Source organism: Cuculus canorus, chromosome 27, assembly GCF_017976375.1.
Source record: "Cuculus canorus isolate bCucCan1 chromosome 27, bCucCan1.pri, whole genome shotgun sequence".
Classification (NCBI taxonomy): domain Eukaryota; kingdom Metazoa; phylum Chordata; class Aves; order Cuculiformes; family Cuculidae; genus Cuculus; species Cuculus canorus.
In genome coordinates, this window is record NC_071427.1 from 5,538,995 (window position 1) to 5,555,333 (window position 16,339).

At 61.7% G+C, this 16,339-nt stretch overlaps 3 protein-coding genes across 4 annotated transcripts; 2 read left to right on the top strand and 1 right to left on the bottom strand.

The window, feature by feature from the left end:
• Positions 1 to 2,350: 2,350 nt before the first annotated feature.
• On the top strand, positions 2,351 to 5,025 carry IFI30 (IFI30 lysosomal thiol reductase). Its single transcript, XM_054050244.1, has 7 exons — positions 2,351 to 2,586; positions 3,281 to 3,460; positions 3,539 to 3,613; positions 3,695 to 3,790; positions 4,177 to 4,329; positions 4,726 to 4,794; positions 4,873 to 5,025. Exons 1-7 carry the CDS (start codon positions 2,419 to 2,421, stop codon positions 4,936 to 4,938), a joined length of 807 nt encoding a protein of 268 aa, XP_053906219.1. The 5' UTR covers positions 2,351 to 2,418; the 3' UTR covers positions 4,939 to 5,025.
• Positions 5,026 to 5,839: 814 nt separating this feature from the next.
• MPV17L2 (MPV17 mitochondrial inner membrane protein like 2) lies at positions 5,840 to 10,090 on the top strand. Of its 2 annotated transcripts, none has more exons than XM_054050420.1 (6): positions 5,840 to 5,932; positions 6,710 to 6,905; positions 7,773 to 7,943; positions 8,187 to 8,263; positions 8,794 to 8,922; positions 9,006 to 10,090. In XM_054050420.1, the coding sequence occupies exons 1-6, from the start codon at positions 5,855 to 5,857 to the stop codon at positions 9,069 to 9,071; spliced, it is 717 nt and encodes a 238-aa protein (XP_053906395.1). In that variant the 5' UTR covers positions 5,840 to 5,854; the 3' UTR covers positions 9,072 to 10,090. The 2 variants fall into 2 exon arrangements, with proteins under 2 accessions (XP_053906395.1, XP_053906396.1); XM_054050421.1 differs by having other exon boundaries at positions 5,855 to 5,932; positions 6,730 to 6,905.
• Positions 10,091 to 10,238: 148 nt separating this feature from the next.
• On the bottom strand, positions 10,239 to 15,771 carry RAB3A (RAB3A, member RAS oncogene family). Its single transcript, XM_054050422.1, has 5 exons — positions 15,643 to 15,771; positions 13,787 to 14,014; positions 13,114 to 13,232; positions 12,515 to 12,639; positions 10,239 to 11,712 (listed from the first exon to the last, which is right to left on the bottom strand). Exons 2-5 carry the CDS (start codon positions 14,012 to 14,014, stop codon positions 11,522 to 11,524), a joined length of 663 nt encoding a protein of 220 aa, XP_053906397.1. The 5' UTR covers positions 15,643 to 15,771; the 3' UTR covers positions 10,239 to 11,521.
• Between the last annotated feature and the right edge of the window lie 568 nt (positions 15,772 to 16,339).

The window sequence follows — 16,339 nt, forward strand, 5'->3', positions numbered from 1 at the left end:
ATCTGTGGGTGCTGTGTGCTCCTGCTCTGCACCCCATCCTCGCCATCCCATCAGGGACCTCGCTGTCCCTCCTCCCCTAGTCAGCTCACCTTGCTTGGAGCCAGTCCTTGGATCCTTTTGCAGTCTGAGATTGCTGGAGCAAAGATCCCGTTCCCATTGCTTGTGGCAGCTCTGCTATGCTTGTACAGACCCCGCTTCTGCTCTGCATGCCCCCCCCAGGCTCTTCACCCTGGTTTTTGGTTCTGGTTTGTCAGTGTTTGGCACTCTGAGGACGCGGGGCAGCCGTGCTGCCCCTGACCCATCGGGGCAGGCGATGGGTCGGGGGATGCGGGGCGCACAGCCCAGGAGAGGCTGCCTTTGGCTTTGGGTGTCACTCGGGAGAAGCTGTCGGAAGAAATTAAGGGGGTAGCGTAGGCTGAGATGCAGGAGCGATGAGGGCAGGTGGGAGCAGGGCAGGGAGGCCTCCTGGTGCTCAGAGCCCTCCCTGGACGGAGTGGTCTCCCGGGTGCTGCGGAACGGCCGTGCCAGCACTGTGGGGCTTTCTGCCGGACTCCCACACCGGTTGCAGTAGTGCATTTTCAGCGCAGGGACTCTGTGCTGGTCCTGAGCTCATCCCTGTGCTTCCAGCACGGCCCTGCGCCACGGGATGGGCTGCAGGCAAATGGGATGCTGCAGCCACTTGCCCCACAGGGGCCACGTCCTCCCACCACCCCGAGGTGAGCTTGGGGACAGTCCTGGGTTGATCCCAGCTCATGCCAGGGCAGCATCCCAGCTTCAAGTTGCCTGTCTCAACACTTCGCTTGGTGCTTGTCCCGGCTCTGATGGCCAGGGAAATTCCAGCTTGCCGTGACAGTGTTTTTTTACCTTTTCGGCTGAATTTCTGCTCTTCTCCCCCTTCCTGCCGCCCTGCTGGAACCCCTTCCTCCCCAGGAGCGTGGGCAGCTCAGTGTGAGCACAGGGAGTCACAGTTGTTCCTCTGCACCTTCCAGCACTGCTGTTCCTGCCCGCTGGTGCCCAGCACCGCGGCCCATGCCCAGCAGGGCTCTGCTTGCCAGTCCTGCGTGCAACGAGGAGGAAAATGCCCTTCCCCAGGGCTGCCTTTCCCTGACAGTGCTTGGCCCTGCTCCCTGAAACGCAGCTTTTCCCTCGTCTCCACCTGGGCTGGAAGCCCTGAGCTCCCTGCGGCGCAGCTCCCCTGGAATACGCTGGTTGTGATTTGTCCTTTGCTGCTTTCGCTTGTGCTGTTGGCGCTGCCGGATGAACCCGGCGGCGCTGTGTTTCGAGGCCCTGGGCTCTGCTTTGCTGCTTGTGGCCCCCCCAGTGTCCCCCAACCCTACCACACACCCGCATCCTGTGGGTGCCATGTGGCTGTTCTGCTCCCTGGGGCACAGTTTGGGTCTTGTCCCTCCGTGTCCCGGCTCAGGACGCTCCGTGCTGCCCTGTGTGACCCCTCCGAGGGCTCTGGTGTCACCGGTGGCTTTGTGCTCGGAGAGGACGTGGCGGCTGCCTGAGCGCTCCCGAGATGTTAGTTCCTAGGTATATGCAATAATGAATAACTCGCCACTTCAGCTCTTCGTTACCAGCAGTAGTTCTCTATGCTCTTTCTGTTGATGTTTACTAATGTAAACCCAGTATTTGTTACTGTCAGAGGATTTTTTTTTTGTACGGTACTTAAAAAAAAAACAAAAACACAAAAAACAACCAAAAAAAAAAAAGGAAATAAACAACCAGAATCAATGCAATGGCTGCGGGGATCTCAGTGGGAGGGCTGATAACACCAGGGCAGCGGAAGCAGGGGGGCGTTGGGGCTGCGCCCCAGCTCCTGGGCTGGGTTCAGGATGTGACCCATCGCCCAGCTGGCACTGGGATGTGCCAGGGCTGAGCACCGCAGGGTGTTGCGGGGCTGGGGCACATGGGGGCAGCCCCGAAGGGGCAAGAAATGGCCAGAAACGGCAACTATAAGCAGTGGGGAAGTACGAGGTTCCTCCTCGCTCAGCCCCAGAAATGAGCCCAGCGGGTATCTCGGGCAGCACGTCCTGCCCACACCCGGAGCTGCCACCCTGGGGTGCTTTGGCACGGTGGCGTGGGGGTCTGGCATAGAGCGCCTCGCTCCCTCTTTGGAGATGCCAAACATGGGCTGAGCAGGGTTGGGTTTCTATCCCCGATGCGTCGCAACCCGTGGGGAAAGCAGGAGGTGTCGACAGGGCTGGGCTGCGATCCCAAAGCTGTGACCCCAAATGCTCAATTTGGACCCGTGACCCCCAAAGCCCCTGCTCGGGGGACAGCGGGACAGGATGGCCCAAGCGTGGCAGCGCTGCGTGAGTCAGCAGCGTTGGCGTCACATGAGGAAGCCGGTTGAGCCAGGCAGGAAGGGCGCGCGGAGGCGGGTGCAGCCAGGCTTTAAAAGTCCTCGCCGGCATGGGCTCGCCTCCACGCCACCCCGCCGTCCTCATGGCCCCCGCGGTGCCGCTGGCTCTCCTGGCGCTGGTGGCCCTGCTGGCCCCAGGGCTCGGGGTGGCCCTTCCCGGCTGTGACTACCCAGCTCACCTCTGGTGCAGCTCGCTGGAGATCGCCGTCGCCTGCCAGGTCAGAGCTGCCAGTGCCAGGGCTACCCCAGGCGCCCGCGGAGGGCAGAGCTGCCCCGCTCACGGGCACACGGTGTGCCAGAACAGCACATGTGGGGTTGGGTGCCCGGCGAGCGGGGCTGGGGTGCGCAGGGACGGTGTTGGCATAGCCCAGCCACGGAACCTGGTGCAAGTGCCGGCTCTGAGCATCGCTATGGCACAGTCTGGCGCACTGTGGGGATGCTTGGAGCCCCTGCAGCTCTCCCCAGGATCCCTGGGAAGCACCGCACTGCCGTCGGACACCAACTCTTCCCCGGGCACCGCTGGCACTTCTGCTTTTTCAGCATAAAACAGCTTTTTCAGCCTTGGATGGTGACAGTGCTGTGATGGGGGGTCTGGCAGCACCCTGGAGCCCCGTGGGGCTGTAGGTACCACCGGCAGTGGGTGCTGAGCTGTGCCCCTGCTCAGCCGTGTCGTGCCCCTCCAGATATGTTTTTCTCCAGAAACATTTTGGGGAAGTTCGCCTGGAAAGCCCCGGTGCTGCGTGCGGGCAGTGCTGGCGATGCTGCAGCTGCTTTCACTTCCCTCCCAGCCCCTTACCCCCTCATCCTCCTCCTGCCTCACATACCAGGAGCTTTACCCCATCCCCTGCGAATACAGGATCGGGGGCTTCAGCCAGACCCCCACCGCATACCCCGAAACCTTCCCGCACGCAGGCAGAGAGCCGCTGCGCCAACCTCTCGCGCATGGCGGCCGCCCCCGTGGAGCTCAGCCTGTTCTACGAGAGCCTGTGCCCGGCGTGCCGCGCGTTCCTCGTCCAGCAGCTCTTCACCACCTGGTTGCTGCTGCCCAGCCAGGTCCTCAACATCACCCTGGTGCCTTATGGCAATGCCGAGGTAGGAGCTGGCCCGAGCCGGTGCCGTGGGCGCTCGCCCCACTGCCACCAGCCCCGCTCAGACCGGTTGGTCCTGCAGGAGAGGAATGTCAGCGGGAAGTGGGACTTCCAGTGCCAGCACGGCCCGGAGGAGTGCTTGGGCAACATGATCGAGGTGACATGGATGGTTCCTGTCCCCATGGTTCCAGCACGGGGTAGGTCCGGGCTCTCCTCACTGTCCACCCCGTCGCCGTAGGCCTGCTTGATGCACGAAGCAAAGAACTTCAGCATCTACTTCCCCGTCATCTTCTGCCTGGAGTCGGGCAGCTCCGTCACCAAGAATCTGGAGGCTGTATGTCCCCTCCCCATGTATCCCCCTCATCTACACCTGCGGTGGGGCTACCCTTGTCCCCTGACACCCCCGCGTGTCCCCTTGTCCCCAGCAATGCCTGCAGGTCTACACCCCGCCATGGGGCTGTCCCTGTCCCCTTCACGTCCCCTTCCCATCCCTGGCAATGCCTGCAGGTCTACACTTGCCACGGGGCCATCCCCATCCCCCAAACTTCCCTGTGTGTCCCCACTTTTCCCGTCAACACCTGCGGGTCTACCCCAGCCATGGGTCCATCCTCATCCCCCTTAACTCCCCAGGTCCCCCTCCTTTTCCTGGCAGTGCCTGCAGGTCTGCACCCCCCCATGGGGCTGTCCCTGTCCCCCTCACGTCCCCCCTTGTCCCCGCAGTGCCTGCAGGTCTATGCGCCGCAGCTGGACAAGGACCGCATCGCCGCCTGCGTGCAGGGGGACGTGGGGGCCGCCCTGATGCACCACAACGCCCAACTGACCGAGGCGCTGGACCCCCCGCACCAATATGTGCCCTGGGTCGTCATCAACGGGGTACGGCGGGGGGGACACCGGGAAGTGCTGCAGGATGGCTTGGGGACACCGGGGCAGGGCTGGGGGATGGACTGGGGACACTGGGCAGGACTGAGGCATGGCAGGGGGACACTGGGAAGGGCTGGGGTATGGGTTAGGGACACTGGACAGGGCTGGGGGACAGCTTGGGGACACTGGGCACGGATGAGATATGGGTTGGGGGGACACACACACTGAGCAGGGCTGGGGGATGGGTTGGGGACACTTGGCAGGGCTGGAGGACTGGTTGGGGACACCAGGCAGGGATGGGGGATGGGTTGAGGACACCAGGCAGGGCTGGGGACACACACAGGGCCACCAGGCAGGGTTGGGGTACAGAGGAGCCCCCCCAGACCAGCCCCGTCTCCCCCGACACAGGAGCACACGGATCAGCTGCAGGCACAAGCCGAGGCGTCGCTGCTAAGGCTCATCTGCCACCTCTACCAGGTGGGACGGGGGCTGGGGGTGGTGGGTTGGGGATCGTGTCCCCTCCGCAGCGAGGCTCTACCCACTGCTCTCTGGCAGGGAGAGAAGCCCGAAGCCTGTGGGGGCTCGCAGGCCACGATGGCAACAGCCCGATGCTGGCACTGAGGGGCGGCGAGGGAGCAGCCAATAAAAAACATGGTTTTATGGAAAAACAAGAGGCTCCAGAGTGGTGTGTTGGGTTTGGGGGGGGAGGGATGCAGTCCCCATCCCTGGAAATGCTCAAGAAGCAGGGAGATGAGGGATTGAGTAGTGGGTGGGTATGGTTGGAGGTGGTGATTGCTGAGGTCTTTTCGAACTTAATGATTCTAAGATCCACATGCATGTAAGTGGAGAATACATAGAAGAGTTTGGGTTGGAAGAGAACTTAAAAGCCCATCCAGTTCCACCCCTGCCATGGGCAGGGACACCTCCCACTGGATCAGGGGCTCCAAACCCCATCCAACCTGGCCTGGAACCCCTCCAGGGATGGAGCAGCCACCACTGCTCTGGGCAACCTGTTCCAGGGCCTCCCCACCCTCACAGGGAAGAAATTCCTCCTCATGTCCAGTCTAACTCTGCCCCTCTCCGTTTATCCCCATTGCCCCTCGTCCTGTCCCCACAAGCCTTTGGGAACAGCCCCTCCCCAGCTTTCCTGGAGCCCCTTCAGGCACTGGAAGGTCACTCTAAGGTCTCCTCAGAGCCTTCTCCTCTCCAGGATGAACAACCCCAACTCTCTCAGCCTGTCCTCGTACAGGAGGTCCTTCAGCCCTCAGATCATCTTTGTAGCCTCCTCTGGCCCCGTTCCAACAGCTCCATCTCCTTCTTATGCTGAGGATTCCAGAACTGGACCCAATCCTCCAGCTGAGGTCTCCCAAGAGAGGAGCAGAGGGGCAGAATCCCCTCCCTCCCTGCTGGCCACGCTGCTCTGGATGCAGCCTCGGTAGGTGTCATGGCGGCCTCCTTGTGCCACGGTAGGTGTCATGGCGGCCTCCTTGTGCCTCCGTAGGTGTCATGGCGGCCTCCTTGTGCCTCCATAGGTGTCATGGCGGCCGCCGGAAGCGGAAGTTGCCGAGCACGGGCGAGGCCGCTCCCCCGGGCTGCGGTGGCGGAAGCGCGCGGGGTGAGAGGGGGAACCGGGCGGGAGGGAATGAACGGGGGGAGGGAGGGAACTGGGGAACACAGCGGGAACTGGGAGGCACTGGAGGAACTGGCAGAGATGGAGAAACTGGGGAGCATTGGGGGAACTGGGGACACAGAGGGATCTGGGAGGCACTGGGGGGACTGGGGGCACAGTGGGAACTGGGAGGCACTGGGGGAACTGGGGGCACAGAGGGATCTGGGAGGCACTGGGGGAACTGGGGGCACAGAGGGATCTGGGAGGCACTGGGGGAACTGGGGGCACAGAGGGATCTGGGAGGCACTGGGGGAACTGGGGGCACAGAGGGATCTGGGAGGCACTGGGGGAACTGGGGGCACAGTGGGAACTGGGAGGCGCTGGGGGAACTGGGGAGCACAGGGAGTACTGAGGGAACTGGCAGAACTGAGGGGTACTGGGAGAACTGGGGAGCACTGGGAGTACTGGGGGAGCTGGCAGAACTGAGGGGTACAGGGGGAGCTGGGGAGCACTGGGAGTACTGAGGGGTACTGGCAGAACTGAGGGGTACTGGGAGAACTGGGGGCCACAGGGAGAACTGGGGGGCACAGGGGGAACTGGGGAGCACAGGGAGAACTGGGGGAACTGGCAGAACTGAGGGGCACAGGAAACTGGAGGTCACAGGGAGAGCTGGCAGAACTGGGGGGCACAGGGGGAACTGGGGGGCACAGGATGCTGGGGCTGTTCCCTCGAGGGGAAACTGGGGGGCTGTGGGGGCCCCGTCCCCGCTGACCCCCACGGCAGGGGGGTGTCTCTGTTCGCAGGATGCTGGCGCGAGGCCGGCGGCTGCTGCGCTGCTGGAAGCCGCTCTTCACTGGCCGCCTGCTGCTGCTGACCAACACGGCGAGCTGCGGCGCGCTGCTGGCCGCTGGCGACACGCTGCAGCAGGCCTGGCACCGCCGGCGGCACCCCGACACCGAGCACCAGCTGGCCCGCACAGGTGACAGACACGGAGGGGACACGGGGAGGGGGCGGGGGACAGCTCACGCCTGGTTTAATCCACGCTCGTTAGCACGGCAAGTCCTGCACTGGGGGTGCAACAACCCCGGGCACCGGTAGAGGTGAGGGCTGACCAGCCGGGGAGCAACTCTGGGGAGAAGGACTTGAGGGACACCGAGCCCACCGTGGGCAGAGTGTGACCCTGGTGGCCAAGGAGATCTTGGGGTGATAGAGAAGAGCATGGGGAGCAAGTGAGGGGCGTTCTCCTCCCCCTCTGCTCTGCCCTAGGGAGGCCCCATCCAAGTCCTGTGCCCAGCCCTGGTCTTCCCAGGTCAGGAAGGGCCAGGAATGACTGGATGGAGCCCAGCAGAGGACATGGAGATGATGGGGACTGGAGCATCTCTTAGGAGGAGAGGCTGAAGAACCTGGGTTCAGCTTGGAGGGAAGGCTGAGAGGGGATCCCATCGACCCTGATCCATATCCAAAGGGCAGGAGGAGGGTCAGACTCTGCTCAGTGGTGCCCAGCGAGAGGACAAAGGGCACCAGGCACGAACTGGAGCTCAGTGACAGGACAAGGGCACAAACTGGAGCACAGGACATGATGGAAAACCTTTACCCTGTGCAGGTGGTGGAGCGTGGAGTCTCCCTCTCCGGGGAGATCCAACTCACCCAGACTGATTCCGTACTGGAAGGGACCCTGATGCAGTGGAGTGGGACAGAATGAGCTCCAGAGGGCTCTTCCCACCCCACCATCCCAGGATTCTATGCATTAGGGCCCAGCTCCCTTTGATTCTTCCCTGGAGCCAGATCCGCTTTCCGGGGGGGTCCCATAAATAATGCATGGCTGCGGGGCGGTGTTGTGTTGCAGGTCGCATGTTCGCCGTCGGCTGCAGCATGGGCCCACTGATGCACTACTGGTACCTCTGGCTGGACACTGCCTTCCCGGCACAGGGCGTGCGGGGGCTGAAAACCGTCCTGAAGAAAGTCTTCATCGATCAGCTGGTGGCATCGCCCGTCCTGGGCGTCTGGTACTTCCTGGGTACGTGGCAGCACCCGTCTTGCAGCAGCATCGCTGCCGGTGATGCGTTACGGTGTGGGGGTGCTGGTGGGATTCCCCTAATGGGGCAGACATGGGTTTCCTGGGACAAATGTGGGTTTTCTGGGACTCTCACCCTCCTGCTGATCATGCAGTGGTGGTTTTGAGGCATTTTGTGTTGTCTGGCACCACTGAGGTGGCAATTCCATCCTCTCCCATCCCTGCTGATGTCCGTCTGTCCTGCAGGTATGGGCACATTGGAAGGCCAGACTGTGGAGGAAAGCTGGGAAGAGCTGAAGGAGAAATTCTGGGAGTTCTACAAGGTAAATTCCCGCCCCGAGCAATCCCTCCTGCCTGCGGTGGGGACCAGGCTCTGGCAGGGAGCAACCGGCTGCTCTTCCATAAGTGAACAACACAAAAAATAGGAATGGGAAGAGGGTGGTACCATCCCAGGGAGAGCTGGCGTTGTTCAGCCTGGAGAAGGGAAGGCTGCAGGGAGACCTCAAAGCAGCTTCCAGTATGGAAAGGGGCTCCAGGAGAGCTGGGGAGGGATTCTTGATCAGGGAGTGGCAGGGATGGGATGAGGGAGAATGGTTTTCAGCTGAAAGAGGAGGTTTAGGTTAGGTATCAGGAGAGAATGTTTTGCTGTGAGGGTAGGGTGGACTCTGGCCCAGGTTGCCCAGAGCAGTGGTGGCTGCCCCATCCCTGGAGGGGTTCCAGGCCAGGTTGGATGGGGCTTGGAGCCCCTGATCCAGTGGGAGGTGTCCCTGCCCATGGCAGGGGGTGGAACTGGATGGACTTTGAGGTCTCTTCCAACCCAAACCATTCACAATTCCATGACTTGCTCCCGCAGGCAGACTGGTGCTTCTGGCCAGCCGCTCAGCTAATGAATTTCCTCTTCATCCCACCCAAGTACCGGGTGGTTTACGTCAACGTGATCACGCTGGGCTGGGACACCTACCTCTCTTACCTCAAGCACAGGGTGAGCACCAACACCGCAGTGCCACGCGGCCGTGCCTTGCTGGGCTCATGCCAAACACACCTTCTTTCTCTTTTATTTTCTAGCCTGGCCACCCTCCGAGTGCCAAGCACGACTCCCCGCGTGAGAAGCAGCGCAGTGTCAGGGGGTAGAGAGGCAGCTGCGCCGTTTTGGGAGGCTCCTGCCTGCAGCGAGCGGATTTTTGGGCGTTGTGGTGGGCTCAATCCACCCAACAAAGCGATGGCCTGAGCCCATGGCAGCCTGGGCGGATCTTGCTCGTTATCTCACCGGCTGATCGCAGCGATGGGCTGGGGGCGTATTTGTAACCACTCTCATCTCAGGCTTGCCGGGAAAGCTGATTTCTCATTATGAGAACCCACATTACCAGGGTGGAGGAGCTGCCACAGCCCTGCTTTGCCATCAGTGCCCTGGGGAGAGTCTCCCCACCACTGCAGTCAGGTTTTTATCCCTTCTCCAGGACAAGGCTGGCCCCTTGTGCCCCTCCAGCTCCCTCCTCCTTCCTTTGGCATTGCCAGCTGCCCGTGTCCCTGCCGTGCTTCCACTCCAGCTGCTGGGGAGAAGGATGCAGCCCTTCTGCTCCCGGTGCTGCTCCTCAGCCCTTTCCTGGCTGTTTTTTCCCCTTTGAGTTGAAGGCAGAAATCTCTCGCCTTCCCCTGCGCTCGCTGCCTCGGCTCCTTCCCGCTCCCCCTCGCGCCCACCTCCCCGCTGCCGCGCGTGGGCTGCAGCCGCCCAGGTTGTTCAAAAATAGCCGTGTGAGCGCCGGCGGCTGCTCTGGCAGAGCCGACACAGGAGGGTTTTGGGGGGTTTTTAAGGCAAAGATTTTTGTAGGATTGGAACCACAGCTCCCATCTCATCACGGCTGCCCCATCCCTGGAGGGGTTCCAGGCCAGGTTGGATGGGGCTTGGAGCCCCTGATCCAGTGGGAGGTGTCCCTGCCCATGGCAGGGGTGGAACTGGATGGGCTTTGAGGTCCCTTCCAACTCAAATCATTCCAGGGTTCTCATCCCAGCCCCAAGGAAGCCGGACACTCGCTCCATAACCTGGGATCTTTCCAGCAGTGATGAAAACTGCCTAAACTTGGGGTGGTTTTTATCCGTAAAGCTTAACTCTGTGCCTTATTTACTTGTCCTCTCCCATCTTGCCCCACACACCGAAGCTGAGACCACCCCTCCCACCACAGGACCCATTTAATGAATGTTAATTAAGAAACAAGATCATTTCTGCTCCTCTCCGCGGGGCCAAGGTTACCGATGCGGAGTAGACGGACCATCCTGCCATCCCCTGCAACAACCTCGAGGGACCGGTGATCAGCATCGATTTATTTCTTCACACCATTTCTTTTAATACAGTGATTTTTAGGAAATTTGTCCGCTTTTTTTGACACTTTTGACATTTGTACAGTACAGTGTAACTCTTCCAGAAGTAAACTTCACAAAAAATAGGAAAGGGGGAAAAGGAGGAGGGGATGGAACCGGAGTCTGGGAAGGGGGGAAAATCCATAAAATAAAGACACAGAGCTCCAAGAAAAATAAATAGAGGGCAGTGGGTCCGTCATCGCTATGGGATTATCCACGTATTCACAGTCTCCACAGAAGCACGGTACTACAGGAACACGGAGGAGCCGAGCACCCCGCAGCAAATTAGCCAACTGCAAAGCTTTGAGAGCCAAAACTGAGGCTCTGAGAGCCAAAACTGAAGCTCCAAGAGCCAAAATTGAGGCGCTCAGAGCCAAAACCGAAGCTCCGAGAGCTGAAACTGAAGCTCCAGGAGCTGAAACCAAAGCTACAGGAGCCAAAACCAGGGGCTCCGCAAAGATCCCCAAACCTGGGCTAATTGGCTACGGCTCGCTTGGCTGCCTCGCTCAGGTATTGTATTTTTGTGTTTTAAACCTTTAAATAATAGATTATTTTTTTTTTTTCCTTATTTAAAAGAGATATTCACAAGCAAGGTTACCACACGGAGGAAAAGAAACTCAATGCACCACCACGGCCACAGCACAGCAGGTCACGCGCACAGCGTCACTTCCTACGCCTATTTACAAGGAGATCGTTCTTATGTACAAGGAGGAAGACGGCGGGAGCATAAATTAGCATCTATTTATACAAATAAACAAGAGTTAGGAAATATCCATCCATGTGGGGAGGGGGAGAGCCGGGCACAAGGAGCCCCCAGGAGCTCTCGGGGCAGGGGGGAAACTCCACCAGGCTGGGGAGGGGGACACGGGGAGTCCCAGGGGGGAATGTGTGAGGTTTGGGGGGGGTCCCGTTGCAGCCCCACACGGGAGAGGGGCAGGAACGGAGGCGATGGGAGCAGACGGAAAGTGATGGTCCCGGAGAGGGGGGCTTGTGGAGCAGCTAAAGCAGAACACGGGGGGGGTTCTACTAGCCCAGGCTTAAAAATAAATTAGGGGGAGGGCACAGCCTAACTGAATTGGGGGGGGGGTCTCCTAGAGGGGCTGCAGCCCTTTCGGAGGTATCAGCAGCAAAAGCCCCCACGGGACCCCCCGAGAAGAGGGGCTCAGCGGGAGGAGGGAGGAGAGGAGGGGGTGCACTGACCGGTTTTTGGGATGGGGGGGTTGCCCCTAGCAGGCGCAGTCCTGGTGCGGGGGGGCCTGCTGGTCCGTGAGCTGGGGACCCTGCTTGGCGCCGGTGACAGCCGGGTCGGCCGTATCCAGCGACTCCGACATCTTCTCGCAGATGATGTCCACCAGCCGCTCGAAGGTCTGTTTGACGTTGATGTTGTCCTTGGCGCTGGCCTCGAAAAACTCAAAACCTGCGGAAAATGGGGCGGGAGGGGTGGAGGGATACACGACACAAAACACATCAGGGCTGCACACCCCGGGCTGGACCCCCTCCCGCGCGAGGACAGGCTGAGAGAGTTGGGGTTGTTCAGCCTGGAGAGGAGAAGGTCTGAGGAGACCTTAGAGCAGCTTCCAGTACAGGAAAGGGCTACAGGAAAGCTGGGGAGGGGCTGTTTAGAAGGGTGTAGAGTGATAGGACAACACGGAATGGCTTCAAATTGGAAGGGGGAAGATTTAGATTAGACATTAGGAAGAAATTCCTAACAATGAGGGTGGGGAGGCCCTGGCCCAGGTTGCCCAGAGCAGTGGTGACTGCCCCATCCCTGGAGGGGTTCAAGGCCAGGTTGGATGGGGCTTGGAGCCCCTGATCCAGTGGGAGGTGTCTGGAGGTGGGACTGGATGGGCTTTGAGGTCCCCTCCAACCCAAACCATTCCAGGATTCTATGAACGCTGACTCCCACATCCAACAACTGAGCAGCACAAACGTCTCCCAGCTCCTCCTCACTTCCTTAGATACAGAAGGGCCACGTGTGCCGACCACCCGGCTGCACCTCGTCCCTGCACCCACCCCAGGATGCCAAATTTTTCCCACCCAGCACCTCTCGGTGCTAACAGAAACCGGCATCGCATCCTAACGCTCACAGCTTAATTACACCTTATTTGTCCTCGTTAGGTGCCCAGTCACCGTTGCCATTGATGCAGCAGAATCACAGCGAGGGAATTAAGCCCCTAATTAAGTTACTTGTAGGAAGATGCCCCCCTCCCTTCGCTCACCCAGGTGCTCGGCGAGCTGGCGGCCCTTCTCCGAGGAGACAACGCGCTCGTCCTCCATGTCACACTTGTTCCCCACCAGCAGGACTTGGGCGTTATCCCAGGAGTAGGTCTTGATCTGGGTGGACCTTCAGGGAAAGCAGAGAAGGAAATCACGCAGGGGGACAAGCACGGTACTGGGGGATGAGCATGGCCTTGGAGGGGACAGGGACGGCCATGGGGGATGAGGGTGGCGCTGGGAGGATGAGGATGGTGCTGGGAGGATGAGGATGGCCATAGGGGGAACAAGGATGGCACTGGGGGATGAGGATGGCCACGGGAGAAAATGAAGATGGTACTGGAGGATGAGGATGGCCACAAGAGGATGAGGATGGCCATGGGGGCCACAGGAATGGCAACAAGGGGGACAAACGTGGCAATTGGTGGGGATGAGTGCAGCAAAGAAGAGGATGAGAGCGGCCACGAGGGGATGAAGATGGCACTGGGGGTACAGGGACGGAGCTGGCTGGATGAGCACAGCCATGGGGGGAGTGAGTGCTCAGGGATATCCCTGAAGAATGGGAGGAGATTGGGGGGTCCCCAAAGCCCACTCAGGCGCTCACCAGTCCTGCACGGCGTTGAAGGACTCCTCGTTGGTGATGTCGTACATCAGGATAAAGCCCATGGCACCACGGTAGTAGGCGGTGGTGATGGTGCGGTACCGCTCCTGCCCGGCTGTGTCCTGGGAGTCGAGGAGAGCAGCACATCACCCCCGGGAACACGGGGGGCCCACAGGATCCCGTCACCCCTCGGGTCACTCCAATGCACCTCAGCAGAACCCCTGGTGCTTCCAGTGATGGGAAACGGGGGAGCAGCCCCACGCCAACCATCCCTGGGACTGAAGGCTCTGGGGAGACCTTAGAGGAGCTTCCAGCACTGAAAGGGGCTCCAGGAAAGCTGGGGAGGGGCTCTGGATTAGGGAGGGCAGGGATAGGACAAAGAGGAATGATTTTGAGCTGAAAAAGAGGAGATTGAGATGAGAACTTAGGGAGAAATGTTTTCCTGCAAGGATGGAAAGGCACCAGCCCAGGATTCCCAGAGAAGCCATGGCTGCCCCATCCCTGGAGGGGTTCCAGGCCAGGTTGGATGGGGCTTGGAGCCCCTGATCCAGTGGGAGGTGTCCCTGCCCATGGCAGGGGTGGGACTGGATGGGCTTTGGGGTCCCTTCTAACCCAAACCACCCCAGGATTCCACGCTGTGCAGCCTCGTGCCAGCATCGGGACCCTCAGGTCTCACCCAGATCTGCAGCTTGATGCGCTTGTCGTTCCTGTAGATGGTCTTGACCTTGAAGTCGATGCCAACGGTGCTGACGAAGGCGGGTGTGAAGGAGTCATCGGCGTACCGGAACAGGAAGGAGGTTTTCCCCACACTGCTGTTGCCGATGATCAGGATCTTGAACATGTAATCGAAGTTCTGATCCGAGGATTCCTTCTGCCCATAGCGGGAGTCGGTAGCGGACGCCATCTGCAAGGCGGAGAGGAGGCCGTGACGGGCACGGCACAGGGTGGTGGCTGCATCTCACACCACGCCAGGCCCCAGCGCCGCGGCCCGGAGCCGTTTCCCAGCGGCGCAGGCATGGTTACACCATGATTTGGTTTGAGATGGGTGAGGAACGCTGCGGTGCTGCCGCCAGCATCGCTCAGTCCCCGCAGGCTGACAGGGATGGCTCCTGTCCCCCTGCCCCCCAGCACGGGGACCCCAAGGAGACACCCACGGCAAATGGGGGGGGCACAGCCCCCAGGATTTGGCTGCATGGGAGGGGCACAGCAGGTGGAGGGGGCTGCAGCCCCTCCTGTGCCACCCCTGCAAGATGGCACCGGCAACAGGAGGGGACGGCAAGGGGTGCTCGGTGATGGGATGGGGGGGACCCCGGGCAGGGCTGCACAGGGGTGGGTGCTCGCCCAGGGGCTGGGGGGGCTACAGGGTGGAGAATGGGGACACTGGTGGGTGCTCACTGGGTGCTGGGGGGCCAGGGCGCTACTTGGGGGGCACAAGGCAATGGTGGGATGGGGCTGGAGGGGATGGGGTACTTGATGCTGGCACGGGGCAGGGGGGGTGGAAGGGGTCGGTGCTGCCGGGGGGGCTGCAGGGTGGTCAGGACAATCCGGGGGGGGGTGAAGGGCTATCCTGGGGGGTGCAGGGCCATCCTGGGGGGTGAAGGGAGCTGCAGGGCGGAGTATGGGGATACTGGGCAGTGGGTACTGGGGGGCGCAGGGTGATGCTGGGGAGGAGTGGGGGTTATAGGCAGATGCTGGGGGGGCACGGCAGGGCGATGCTGGAGAGAGCAGTGTGATACTGCTGGGGGGGCAGGGTGAGGCTGGGCGTGATGCAGGATGATGCAGGGGGGACGCAGGGTGATGATTGGGGGGCAGTGGGTGTTCGAGGTGTAGGGCGATGCTGGGGAGGGGGGCACTGAGCAATGATCAGAGGGGCACCAGGCGCTCAAGGTGCAGGGTGATGGTGGGGGGGATGCAGGGCGACACCAGGGGCAGGGCAATACTGGGGTGGGAGATGCTGAGGGGGGCACTAGGCGATGATTAGGGGGGCAGTGGGTGCTCGAGGTGCTGGGCGATGCTGGGGGGGCACTGGGCGATGCTGAGGGGATGCAGGGGGGGGGATGCAGGGCGATGCCCGTGGGGGCACTGGGCGATGCTGGGGGGATGCAGGGCGATGCCAGGGGGAATGCGGGGGGGGGGGGATACAGGGCGATGATTGGGGGGGGCACTGGGCGATGCTGGGGGGGCACTGGGCGATGCTTGGGGGATGCAGGGCGATGATCGGGGGGGGCCGCAGAGTGATGCAAGGTGCTTCGGGCAGGGGGGGGCACTGCAGGGCGCTGCAGGGAGGTACCTCACCCCCCGCCCCCCTCTCCAGGCCCTCGCCCCCGCCCCTCCCGGTGCATCGAGACACCCCCCCCTCTTCTTTGCAGCATCTCCTCCCCCTCCCTGCAGCCTCCATCCCTGCCAGCCGCACCTCCCGGACCGGTGTTTAGGAAGGGGGGGCTCCTAGGAAGGGAGGGGGGGGTCTATGAAGGGGGAGAGGGCGTCTCTGGAAAGGGGGGGGTCCTTGGAAGGGGGGGGGTCCTCGCTCACCTCCAGCCGCTCGCGCCGCCTCCTCCCGCAGCGACTGCAGCAGCGCCGCCCCGGCGGGTGCAGAGCCCGGATGACGTATCCGCGAGGGGCGGGGCGATGTATGCAAATGAGACCTGACGTCAGCACCCTGCCCCCCGGAGGCGAGCGCTGATTGGAGGGCGCCGCGCTGTGATGGGCAGCCAGGCTGCCACGCTAAGGGAGGGGTGGGGAGGGGGGTGTCGGGCCACCCCCGTCATGGAGCGATGGTGAGAGCCGCTCCCCCTCCGCCCTATGCGCGGTGGTGCGGTCCGGCTGCACGGCGGGGGGCGGCGGCTGTACCATCGTCTCCGCGGCGGGGGGGGAGAGGGCCGGACCATTGCCGCGAGGGGGGGGACAGGGTGAGCCATCCCCAGTTAAGGGGGGCGAGCCCTTGCAGCTTCCCCTGTCGCGACAGAACCTGTGTCGCGACGGGCAGCGCGGCCCACGGATCCCCCAGGCCTGCAGCCGTAGGCAGCCTGAGCCCATCTCTTGACAGGGGCGCCTGGCCCTGAGAGGAGGCCTAGTGTTCCCAGTATTCCCAGTGCCCTCCCTAGTCCCAGTGCCTCCAATACTCCCTGTGTTGCCAGTGCTCCCAGTATTCCCAGTGTCCCCAATACCGCTTGTGCTCGCAGTATCCCGATAGATCCCAGTGCTCCTGGCGTTTCCAGGGCACCCAGTA

What these genes read in the sequence shown, in the direction of transcription:
- IFI30 (XM_054050244.1), top strand. Translation starts at nt 2,419, where the DNA reads ATGGGCTCGCCTCCACGCCACCCCGCCGTCCTCATGGCCCCCGCGGTG. An exon ending in TGCCTTATGGCAATGCCGAG is followed by an intron (nt 3,461 to 3,538) that starts GTAGGAGCTGGC and finishes TTGGTCCTGCAG; the next exon opens with GAGAGGAATGTCAGCGGGAA. An exon ending in CCTGGGTCGTCATCAACGGG is followed by an intron (nt 4,330 to 4,725) that starts GTACGGCGGGGG and finishes CCCCCGACACAG; the next exon opens with GAGCACACGGATCAGCTGCA.
- MPV17L2 (XM_054050420.1), top strand. Translation starts at nt 5,855, where the DNA reads ATGGCGGCCGCCGGAAGCGGAAGTTGCCGAGCACGGGCGAGGCCGCTC. An exon ending in AATTCTGGGAGTTCTACAAG is followed by an intron (nt 8,264 to 8,793) that starts GTAAATTCCCGC and finishes TTGCTCCCGCAG; the next exon opens with GCAGACTGGTGCTTCTGGCC. An exon ending in TCTCTTACCTCAAGCACAGG is followed by an intron (nt 8,923 to 9,005) that starts GTGAGCACCAAC and finishes TTTATTTTCTAG; the next exon opens with CCTGGCCACCCTCCGAGTGC.
- RAB3A (XM_054050422.1), bottom strand. Translation starts at nt 14,014, where the DNA reads ATGGCGTCCGCTACCGACTCCCGCTATGGGCAGAAGGAATCCTCGGAT. An exon ending in GCATCAAGCTGCAGATCTGG is followed by an intron (nt 13,233 to 13,786) that starts GTGAGACCTGAG and finishes CTCGACTCCCAG; the next exon opens with GACACAGCCGGGCAGGAGCG. An exon ending in CCAGCTCGCCGAGCACCTGG is followed by an intron (nt 11,713 to 12,514) that starts GTGAGCGAAGGG and finishes CATTTTCCGCAG; the next exon opens with GTTTTGAGTTTTTCGAGGCC.